This window comes from Dendropsophus ebraccatus, chromosome 9 (genome assembly GCF_027789765.1).
Source record: "Dendropsophus ebraccatus isolate aDenEbr1 chromosome 9, aDenEbr1.pat, whole genome shotgun sequence".
NCBI classification, from domain to species: domain Eukaryota; kingdom Metazoa; phylum Chordata; class Amphibia; order Anura; family Hylidae; genus Dendropsophus; species Dendropsophus ebraccatus.
In genome coordinates, this window is record NC_091462.1 from 109,981,300 (window position 1) to 109,993,437 (window position 12,138).

The 12,138-nt window shown below is 41.2% G+C and overlaps 2 protein-coding genes across 2 annotated transcripts; both read left to right on the plus strand.

Moving 5' to 3' along the window:
• Window positions 1-1,535: 1,535 nt before the first annotated feature.
• On the plus strand, window positions 1,536-4,656 carry LOC138801850 (olfactory receptor 1L4-like). Its single transcript, XM_069984950.1, has 3 exons — window positions 1,536-1,645; window positions 2,306-2,380; window positions 3,720-4,656. The coding sequence occupies exons 1-3, from the start codon at window positions 1,536-1,538 to the stop codon at window positions 4,654-4,656; spliced, it is 1,122 nt and encodes a 373-aa protein (XP_069841051.1).
• Window positions 4,657-10,797: 6,141 nt separating this feature from the next.
• On the plus strand, window positions 10,798-11,484 carry LOC138801851 (olfactory receptor 11H6-like). The gene has a single exon (XM_069984952.1). The coding sequence runs from the start codon at window positions 10,798-10,800 to the stop codon at window positions 11,482-11,484; it is 687 nt and encodes a 228-aa protein (XP_069841053.1).
• Window positions 11,485-12,138: the final 654 nt, after the last annotated feature.

Below are 12,138 nucleotides of genomic sequence, written 5' to 3' on the forward strand. Positions count from 1 at the left end.
ATAGATAGATAGATAGATAGATAGATAGATAGATAGATAGATAGAAGATAAGGGCCGCACAGAGGAGGAGGGAAGGACCTCAGGACCTGGTGAGTATGGGCATTTTGCCTACTGTCTGTGTATATACTGTATGCATTCAGTGTGTGGGTGTATGTGGGTGTGTGTACAATTTATTCCCTTACGTTTTTACTGTGACGTTTCATTCATGCACTAAACCCCCATAATTTGGAATATATTTAGTTGCGGATCTTCAGCTATACCTACAGCTATATCATTGGATTTCTATGGACTTCATGTTTTTTTCTCATATTCAGCTTATAAGTGCATATACCCATAGACAAAGGCCCCACATCTGTCTGTCTAGGCTCATATCCCTGTGCTAGATGGATGTACAGTATACAGAACGGAAGGCATGTACTATGCTAGATAGAATATACTGTAAATCTCTCCATACACGGCTATTACCACACACAGACCGGAAGAGAGTCATTTTGGCCTCCATTCAGGTTTTCAGTGCTATTTCATAGTGTTTTACTGTGTATTTCTGCACCATTTATCCAAAATCACAAACAGCCAAAATATGTTACGGAAATGTTGGAAAGCTCCGAGCAATCATATAGGTTGTAAGGGATACGGGTGTATAGCTCAGATACAGATGGGAACACAATAGCAGCGTTCTCTGGGAACTGTAATACGAGAATCACCAGAATCTGACCGGGCTTATTCAGCTTCAAAAAAGAAAGCACAAATGTACAAAAAAAAAACTCTATAGACATAGAAGGGTTATATTATATCATATAAGATTTGTAAGATAGAAATAAAAGCAAAATCTTCCATTTTGAGTTTTTTCAGTTTTTTGGTGAAGTTAACCCTTTCCCCTTAATACCCAGGTAATTTTTTTTTTGTTCTTTTCACTTTTCTTCGGTCTCCTCCCAATCTGTGTAACCTTTCTATTCTCCCATTGACATGGCCAGATGAGGGCTTATTATTCACGGGACAAGTTGCATTTTTTTTTTATCAGTACCATTTTTTATTACGGTATTTTGGGAGGCAGATTAACAAAATACAGTATTCAATGTGCAGAATAAAAATAAAATAATGTTATTGTTCAGTTCGGTATGGATTTTTATGTTTTATTTAGAAAAAGGAAATGTAAAGGGAAAAGTATTGTTTATTTTTGGGGAGGATGGGGGGAATTTATGTACATTACATTAATTTTTGTACCTTTTTTTTTTACTTTTTTGATGTCGCATGTAAAGGGTTAATCCACCAGGAGCTGTATCTACTGTTCTTGGTAGATGTAGTGGGGACCTGGCTGTCATTTTGACAGCCGCACTCCTATGATCTCCGCACAGGGGCAGCACGGAACCTTATTTTAGGCTCTCCATTAAAAAGCGGCAGCCTAGAATAATGGACCTTAAAGGGGTACTCTGGGTGGGAGGGTGCCTGGAAAAGGGCACCAACATCCACTTACCTCCCCGATTTCAGTGCTGGGCTCCGGTCTCCGGTCCCTGGCCGCTTCCTGCTTTCTGACAATGAATGGCTGGGCAGGCTTGAAACATCACGTCTCAAGCCGCGTCACAGGCAAGGAAGCAGCCGAGGACCAGAGGAGCACGAAGCAGGACCCAGCGCTGGAACCATGGAGGTAAGTGGACGTCGGTGCTTCATCCACCCCCTGCCGGCCATAGCCAAAAAACTTCTCCTGTCCGGAATACCCCTTTAATAACAGTTATGAAAAGGCTAAGAGGTTAACTTTATCATGCGGGGTCAATACAATTACAGCAATAGTAATATATTAAAATGCCAGAGACATAGAACGCCAGCACTGACCTAACAACGTAAGCGCATCTGGGCAAGGTCTGCAAAGAGTCCGCTATGAAGGCTGAGTGGATACTAAGGGTCGTGGTCGGGTAGTGGCAGTAAAAAAATATCCAGTATAAGAGAAGCAAAGCCAGCACTCACAGTCATAATAGACTTTAAGCTTCAGTTTATTACCATGATACATACAGCAGGGGGAGAACATAAGTGCAGGAGCGGACCTGGGACAGCCATTTCAGATGGCCAGAAGAGGCGCAATGATGCGCGAAACAGGTTTGCGCCACCACCTGGCTATGTTCCCCCTCCCTGCTATATGTATCATTGATATAAACTGAAGTTTGAAGTCTACTAGTGAGGTGAGAGCTGGCTTTAATCTTATATTAGAAATATTACATAGTTTTTGTTGTTTTATGACTTATCACATTAGCAACCATGTTTAGATTGCTATGCATCTCCCTATTCTGTAACTTCTTTTTATTTTTATCAGGTTGAATGAGGGTTCATTTTTTCTAGGCGGAGCTGTAGTTTTTATTGATCATGTTTTTATACACGTCTTTGATGGGTGAGTTTTATTAGTCAATAATTTACCAATATTAATTCTGTTTATAATTTTTTGATGATAAATGTGAAAGGGTAGATGATTATTTTAATTGTTTTTAATTCTTGTAGGTTTTTAAGTTTGCATTATAATTTTAGTCCTCCTAGGGGACATGTACCTGGTGTGATATCTTGTGCAATGCACAATCTAGGGGACATGTCTGATCACTTGTGCAATGCACTGCCAAACAAAGGGATCTAAAAAGTTAAGTACCCAGGATCAAAATTTCCTTTGAATTGTCTTGGCTGAAGTCACTAGCCAACGTCTACAGTGTGGGCCACTCCTGATCCAGCTCCCTACTCCCTTCCTGACATTATGACATATATGCCAAATCTCGGGGGATGGAGGAGGGGTGAGGGGGTTAATATCCTTAGGATTAATTCGATCAGGCTGCAAAATGGTACAAGGTGATTTTGTTAAAATAAAAATGCTAGTCACCAACATAGTCCTTGAAATCCGGAATGGCCCTGTCATAAACTCTTTGGCCATTTGGGCACCGCTACTGACCATTTCCCGAGACCTAGAAATGCCTTTCCAGGTTTCCAGGGGAATAGGCATGAGATGGCGATATTTTCTTTCAGCCTGGGAGTCTGGGGTGTCTGGTTTTACACCCTTACATATGTTATCTGGTATTTCTCCTGTCTTGGTGTTTTTGCCTATACTTGTTCATTTGGTGTTTACCGGACTGCCTGATCTTTTTTTCTCGTAAAGGGACCTTCACCAAGTTTGAGGCCCCACTAAGGGTGGATAGTCTAACTAGGTAGGACATGTAGAGTGGCTGAGAGCAGGGCTGCACTTATCCCTGACTAATGTGACAAGTCCCCTATAAACATAAAAAAGAAGAAAATAACATGTTGGTAAGCATACAAGCTAAACAAATTATTATACTTACCTTGGCTCAAGCCAGGGCAGAAGCTAACTCTGGTTACTGCCACAGGGCAACTGGGCGTAAAACCTTTTTAGGACTCCCCTTCTAAAATGACATTGTTTTTGAAGGGCAGGGGTGAGAAAGTGGATAATAATTCATAGAAAGGGTGCAAAGGGATAACCAAAAATCAGGCCCCTATTTCTTGAGCGGGAGCAGATTGGATTAGATTAGTAGAAAGCCCATATGCTATGCCTGTGTATAAAAAAGAATCTTCTGAAAATTATAACGCAGTCATCTCTAATTATGGAAGGTACAAATTCCAACCTGAAGAATATATCATCCGTATAGGGTAATCAAAATAAAAATTTATTAATGTATTTATTTAGTTTAGTTTTTCTTTTTACCTTCTTCCATTGTGTTTCCACTGTCTTGAAGGAAGTCTGACAACATCATGGCAAACCAGAGTTCTGCAGCAAATTTCCAGATTGTTCCTTTTTTTTCCAACCCAAAGGACACTCCGTACATTTTTACCGCACTCTTGACTATATATTTGTTGGGACTATTAATAAATATGATTATAATCACGGTCATCTATAGTGATCGTCGGCTCCACACCCCCATGTATCTGTTTCTTTGTAATTTATCCATTATTGATATTTGTTTCTCGACAGTAATAATTCCTAAAGTCCTGTACACGTTATTGACTGGTATTAAAACAGTATCATTTATACAATGTTTTACTCAGTTTTTTTTTTACGTCTTGTTTGGCACCTCAGAGGATACCTTGTTGTTTGTAATGGCTTATGACCGATATGTCGCCATCTGTAGACCTTTATATTATAGTCAAATTTTGAGTAAGAAATCATGTTTTGGGCTGATTGTCGGCATCTGGTCTTCTGCCTGTATGAACTCTCTATTGATCACAGTCCAGGCCTCCAAGTTGACCTTCTGCAGCACCAATAAGATCCACCATCTCTTCTGCGACTTCAAGGCTCTGTTTAAGATCTCCTGTGGTGGCTTAGAAAAGTTCTTCAATCTCGTGTATTTTGAAATTTTAGTTTTTGTCTTCTTTCCGTTCTTGTTCAGTTTTGTCTCATACATAAAAATTATCACGATCATCTTGCATATCAAGTCACACGAGGGAAGGAGGAAGGTCTTCTCCACCTGTTCTTCTCATCTCACGGTGCTCCTCCTCTACTATACAACAGCTTCATCTGTCATATTGGCTCCAAACTCAAAGTACTCCGATATCTTAGAACAAAGCTGTTCAGTGCTATATACCACTGTGACCCCCATGTTAAACCCTCTCATCTACACTCTTCGCAATAAAGAAGTCAAGAATGCCCTTTGGAGACTGATGAAGGCCAAATAAGAGTGGGTTGACCCCGTGCTCATATTCTTGTACTCCAGCATAAATGGTAGAGATGAGTGAATTTACATTACAAGTGATTACAAGTGTTTGCTAGGCTCTCGGCTTATACGCCGGCTGCCTTTGATCTCTGTGCCGCTCCCTATTGCTCCACACAGGGTGGCAGGAAAAGCTGGATCCAGTCCTGGGAAACTTATCTCAGTTTTCAAGGACTGGATCCAGCTTTTCCAGGCACCCAAGATGGAGCACCACGGACATCAAAGGCAGCCAGCATATAAGCCAAGTGCCGCTTCCATTGTAATGTTAATTTGCTCATCTCGCTCATTCGCTGATAAGTGGCTAAAGTATACCCAGCGAATACCTCTGACACTAAAAAATGGAGAGTAACTAAACTCTAAAACCCCAAGGAGGATTAAAGGGGTAGTGCGGTCTAAAACATTTTGTCACTAAATAACACACATTACAAAGTTATACAACATTGTAATGTGTGTTATTTACGTGAATTGCCCCCTTCCCCATGTTCCCCTCCCCCCCCCCCCCCGGCCACGGACCCGGGAGTGTGATGCAGTATACTTACGGAATCACTGTCGACCCCGGCCGCCATCTTGGGATGATTATGTGATCTTCATGAGGCAGGCTCGACTGCTCCAGCCCTCCCTCATGACGGCCCCCCTCCAGCGCGTCATCAGCTGCTCAGCCGCGATTGGCTGAGCACTGTTATGCTGATTATTTTTTTTCTAGACAACTTATCCAAAAATCACCAACAGCCAACATTTTTCCAGAAACCTTGGAAAACCATAATAGATGATAAAAGATATGAGTGTACAGGTCACAATTTACTATGTATTTACTATAAAAAAAATAAAATCATAACTACAATATCAATGACCTTGCCAAGTCCCTCCAATGGCCAAAAAATCATGGACAACTTTTTGTCATAGACACTGGGAAAAATTCTCCAGTGTGAATAGACAGTGAAGGAATATACAGCACAGATGATCGGCAACTGTGCCCCAAAGATGAATTTGGAAGAGTGAAATATTAAGGGTACTTTTTTATTACTTGGGCCCACATTATCAGCGACAAAACATAGGGCGCAAGATTTTATATAAAAGAGATTTGCTCTTACAAGGCTTCATTAGGTTCAGTCAAGTGCCTATAGGGAGCTTGGATGGAATTTTGAAATCTGCTCCTTATCCTATGCCAAATTACAGGATAAGAAGTTTCGTAGGGTTTATGTCATTAAGTTCTCAGGACACTTAAAGTGTCACTGCCATTTCAAAAATGCGTCTGAGAGGAATGTCAAAAGTTTTGATTGGTCCACGCCTGAATGTTCAGACCATGACTGATCGTGAGAATGAGCGGGGAGAAGACTGCGCTCCCCCTCAGTGTCGAGGGAAAAGATGGCCTCAGACTTTCATTACGAGTCCATCTTATTACAGGACACAGAGCCGGGAGAGGAATGCGTTAAGATTGGTCGTCTCCCGATCGGTTGGGGTCTGAACACCCCAGTCTGATCAAAACTTTTGACATGTCTCTGTGACATCCAGAAATGAAGTTATCCAACCACATCCAGTAGTGAAGACAAGGTGAAGTTTACTCAAGTATCGTACGCAGTGGTGTTTGAATAAACTTCAATTTATCTTCCCTACTGGATGCTGTTGGATAACCTCATTCCTGGATGTCATACGGTCTCTAGTTGGGATTAGAGACTCTTTGATGTTCGTCCCACATCCACTAATACAAAAGCTATTTTCCACACACGTAGTTTGAAACCACAGTGACACTATAAGGCTATGTTCACATGACGTATTTATTCAATTAATAACGGCCGTTGTTGAAGATTGCAGTGTCACAGAACGGCCGGTGTCATACATAATGTGAACTAAAGGGGTATTCAAGACAAAGGGTGATTTTTACTATATGGCTGGGCATGGGCTGGGTTACTATAATGAAGTAAATTTACCTCCAGGGCTTCACCGCTGCCACCACAATCCTGCCACTCCGTCCCTTGTTGGGGGGCTTCTGGGTGTTGGGGCCATGATGTTGGAGGCCCACCCATACAATCAGCGACTCTGCTGCAGCTACCGATTGGCTGGAAGGGGCCAAACAAGGGACCGAGCGCCAGGATTGTGGCTACGTTGGAACGACGGGTAAATTTACTTTATTATGGTAAAACAGCTCATGTCCAGCCATATAATAAAAAAAAACACCCTTGCCCAGAATACCCTTAAGGGGCAAAGGAGTTCTGTACTTATTAAAATCCTAAATACAGATCACCTATAAGTAATTGTTGGGGTCTTCTCATTGAGACTTTTATGGATCATAAGAACAAAGATGAGATCACAGTGTTTAGTAGTTTGCAGATGGAATTCTCGTGTTTCAGGTTCTGTAAATAATAGGCAAATAATGTCACCTGTTGTATTCTATGTATTCATTATATTCTATGTATTCATTGTATTCTGTGAAAGAACAAAGACACAGACCGGCACAGCTGGTGAGTCCTCTAATACCACTATTACGGGGGGATTGCTGGGTGCAGTGGTGCGTAAGGGTAAATCTGCTAGATGGGGTGCTCAGTCAGAAAATATAAATGTCCAAAGTAATATCAACGTAAAGAAGGGGCGGCACTCACCATCAATCTGTGCAGAATATCATGCTCGGTTTATTTCCGTATGTCCATAATTACATACAATTCAGCAGGTAAAATGCCAACCGGCCATGATGATGTCAGATGACAGCTGTTTTGCACCTTACTGCGTTTCTTCAGACCTGGAGAAGCGCTGTAAGGCGCGAAACAGCTGTCACCTGACATCATTATGGCTGATTGGCGTCTTACCTGCTGAATTGTATGTAATTATGGACATACGGAAATAAACCGAGCACGATATGGTGAGTGGTGGTGAGTGCCGCCCCTTTTTTACCTTGATATTCATTGTATTCTGTGTATTCATTGTATTCTATGTATTCATCACTTTTCTACCAATGTCCTGTAAGGAATAAGTTATCGTGTTTTCTCTAATAAAAAAATAAAGGTAACGTCTGGTTATTTCTATGTGAACTATAAGAATTTACAATACACACAGTGAAGTCCCTAAAATCATCAATTTATTTCATTAGGTTATTATGATTAAGTTAATTAATCCCAACACCTTGATAGCCGTCCCTGCAGGAGCCATCACCTTGTGGGTGCACAGTAGAAATATATCTCATTCTCTCCACTGAGCATTTACTGTACAGGATGCATGGACGTGACGGTAAGACAGGCAGATCACAGTTACGCTGAGTTCACACTACTTTTTTTCTCCTGTTTTTTCATTTGTTTTTGCAAAAAAAAAAAAAACAATGAAAATCAGATGGAAAACGGATGCATTTGTGGATCCGTTTGATCCACTTTTCGCATTGACTTTCATTATAGAAAAAGAATCAAAACGCATCTGTTTTTTTTAATGTACCGAAAAATAAGGTCGCCTTCATTTTATGTACGTTAAAAAAAGGGATGCGTTTTGATTCGTGCTTTTTAAATGGAAGTCAATGGAAAAAACCGGTGCACACAAATGCATTTGTTTTTCCATCTGTGTTTCATCCTTTTTTTGCAAAAACATATTAAACAAATGGATGAAAACTGTGATCCTGTATCTGCCATGGGCTGCTAGAAATAATACGGGAGCTTCTGTATTTAGTATATGTGTATATAAGTCCTTGCTGGATATATAGAACACCTACTCGCCATTGTTCTCTGTTGTCAGCAATTATCACAGTCTGTTCTTTATAGAAACCCAAACGCCTGAATTATTTGGCCCCAGATTTGGCACTTAGAACCACTAGATATCCAGGAACGTTTTTGTAAAGTTCCTAACATTGCCGGATGTATGCAGCACTCACTATTGTTCCCTGTTATCAGCCATTATTCTGTTTTGTCCTCTATAGCCATCTATACCACCTTTCAATCACGAATTTGAGTACACTGGGTGTTTGGGAAGGTTTATGTGAAGTTCCCAATCTTGGGGAAACTGCTCACCATGTCTTATGACTACATCTCCTACCAGTTTAGCTGTTAGGTATTTACTTGGCCATACCAACCAATCACAGCTCAGCTTTTATTCCTCTATTCTAGTAAAATGAAAGCTCAGCTCTGATTGGTTGCTATGGGAGATAATATTTTAAAGGGGTTATCCAGCGCTACAAAAACATGGCCACTTTTCCCCCTCTCTTGTCTATTAAGCTCTATTTACTTTACTGGAACTGAGTTTTAAACCCCACCCAATCTGGAGACAAGAGAGGGGGATAGGTGGCCATGTTTTTTTAGTGCTGGATAACCCCTTTAAGTTTATTTTATATTAGCTTCCTAAATAGCTAACAGCTACACCAGTGGGAGATTATAAGACCCCATGAGCAGTTGTCTGTAGCATCCAATCAGATTTCAGTGCTCATCTTTCCAAGGCCCCTTTGAAAAGTTTTGTTCTCACACAGGTTAGGTGGTAACTTCAGGGGTATCTGGGGCTTCTTGCAATTAAGAAAAAAACAATAAAACAATGGCGAGGTTTGTCCTCCTCCCTTTAAACTACTCCTATGAACATGTAAACGGGCAAACTGACACTTTACCTAGACAGGGCCCGCTACTATAATGTTGGTGGGGTGGATTTCAATTCCGCTGCGAGAATGTAGTGACAACTTTCTTAAATTACTTCTATGTCGGGCAAGTAAAAATAATGAAGAGGAATAGATATGAATCCCGGCACTCACCAAGTAGAATAATGCTTATTTATTTAGTGCAGTTCAAGCAGCTACATGAAGGACGCGTTTCGGCTGGAATAGATGATGAAGGCTATATTAGCCTATAGATGATGAAGTCTATACTAGCCGAAATGCGTCCTCCATGAACCTGCACTAAATAAATCATCATTATTCTACTTGGTGAGTGCCGGGATTCATCTATTCTACTGCCTAGGGACTGCTCCTACCACAAGCACCACTAACATGACATGAGTGCCATCTTCTATTATACCGGTAAAAATAATAAAGACAACATGCTTAACAACTTCTGTTTCTCCGACGTGGTCTCGTCCACTTCTTTGGGTCCCGGCTCGCTGAAAGTCTGATCACTGCGCTGTCCCTTGGCTGACAGTGATTGGCTGACTGGACTGTCAGTGAGCCGGGACCCAATAAAAGCAGACGAGAATACAGTGGAAAAACAGGAGTAGGTAAGCATGGTATCTTACCGGCCTGCCATAGAAGTGGAGTAACACAATGGATTTGCTACACAGCATGAAATCTGCTGTGAACTCATTTCGTGTGAATCTTCCCTTAATAAAATGCCAGCACTTGCCGTGTGGTGGTTGACAGCTTCCACCACACCTGTCTGGTTTCTTCTGCTGGTCTTTGCTGCGCTGCAGATGATATAGCCTGAGTAGTGATGGACAGTTACCATCTCCACTTATCTCCCTTCTCTGTCAGTCTGTGTCCTGTGTGGTCTGGATGTCAGAGGACTTGTCCAATCACGCCCTGGACTGGGACTCTAGCAACTCATAAGAAGTCCACTTGTGCTCTGGGACATTGCTTGCAATAGTCTTTTGTAACTAGAGCTGGCATTGGATTGCATTGTATTCTAACCCTTTTTTTCTGTCCTTCTTAGCTTTGTTTTTGTCCCCTGTGTTTTTACTATTCTGCTATCTCTGCTTTGACCTGTATCTGCCTGACTATTCTTTATTGTTTTGTCTGTCTTGTCTTCTTCACTTACTCAGAGTAGCGACCGTCACCCAGTTGTTGGCAAGTAAGCAGGGACACTTTTGAGGGGCCTAGTATTACGGCTGTCACTCCCTGTATTCCATCCAGAACCCAGGATCCCATTCAGCCACACTAATATTTCATAACATCTTCATCTACCATAGAGATATGACAATTCTGATGCCAAATTTCACCTATGAATTCTTTATATTGACTTTTCCTACACAAGCAAAGAATAAGCCATTTCTATCTATTATCTTCCTCCTGATATACCTGACTGGAGTGATAGCAAATTCCATGACCATCATAGTGATATACAGTGATCAGCACTTACACACCCCCATGTATCTATTCCTGTGTAATTTATCCATTATCGACATTTGCTATACATCGACCACTGTCCCTAAGTTGGTTGACATGTTCCTGACCAGTAACTATACATTGTCCTTCACTCAGTGCTTCACCCAGATGTATTTCTTCGGCCACCTGGCTACCACGGAGGACCTACTGCTCTCCATCATGGCTTATGATCGATATATGGCCATTTGTAACCCACTACATTATCACAGTGTGTTGAATAAGAAGAACTGTGTTGTGTTCATGACCATTGCCTGGGCTTCAGGGCTTGTAAATTCTGTCATTACAACTTTCGCCTTATCCAAGATACCAATGTGTTATTCTAATACAGTCTCACAATTCTTCTGCGAATTCAAAGCCTTCGATAAAATCTCCTGCCCCAATGTTGGGTTTCAGTCGATGATCTACTTGGAAGTTGTAATATTTGGTCTTAGTCCTTTCCTGTGCAGTGTAATATCTTATATTAAAGTCATCATTGTCATTCTACATATCACATCTAGTGACGGGAGAAGCAAGGCTTTCTCCACCTGCTCGTCCCACCTCATCGTCCTCACAATGTGTTATGGCACCTTCATGGTTGTGTATGTCACGCCACCACTAAAAGAAACACAAGTCTTTGGACTGACCCTTTCTGTCCTGTACACAACCATTACTCCTATGTTAAACCCTCTAATATACAGCGTACGGAATAAAGATGTAAAGAGGGCTCTACTGAAACTGGTGGGGAACAAAGTCAGCGAAGAATAAAGTTACTACCTTTATGTATTTTGGGGTCTTGTGTTTATGGTGCTTTACCTACGGACAGCCAGGTTTCAGAGACATAGACATCCCATATAACCCCCAGCAGGTCATAAATTTAAGTGTCATCTGGACTCTCCTCCAAGCCTCTTCCATATCACCTTGATTGATGGGTTCCTATTTGTTATATGGAGTCCATTTCATCAAGATGAGAGGGAAAAGCGGTATAGACCCCCCAGATACTTCCGGCACCCTAAAGTACCTCTTGGTAACACTAAATGCTCAGTCTTCTAATATTATTGGTTCCCCATAGATGTCTCTTGACCTGGTTAACAAGTAAAGTGTATATTTTCTATATAGAAAAAAGTTACTAATGCTGGACAACCCCTTTAAGACCAAGATTTTTTTTCATTGTGCGTATATTTTTGCCTTTAAAATTCTATGCCGTTTACTATGTATATCTTTTGGTTTACTCAGTATACCAAGTCAATTTTTTTCTGTCAGCGTATAGCTGTCTGGCAGTAGATTGAAGTAGATGAATAAAGTTGTCAGGAATGTGCACAAACAGATCAGAGACATCATCTTTAAACACATCCACATATTGCGGAGTGACCCAATGCTCAATCACATCCTACAGCCAGGATGCCGGGTAGTGTCCAGTAG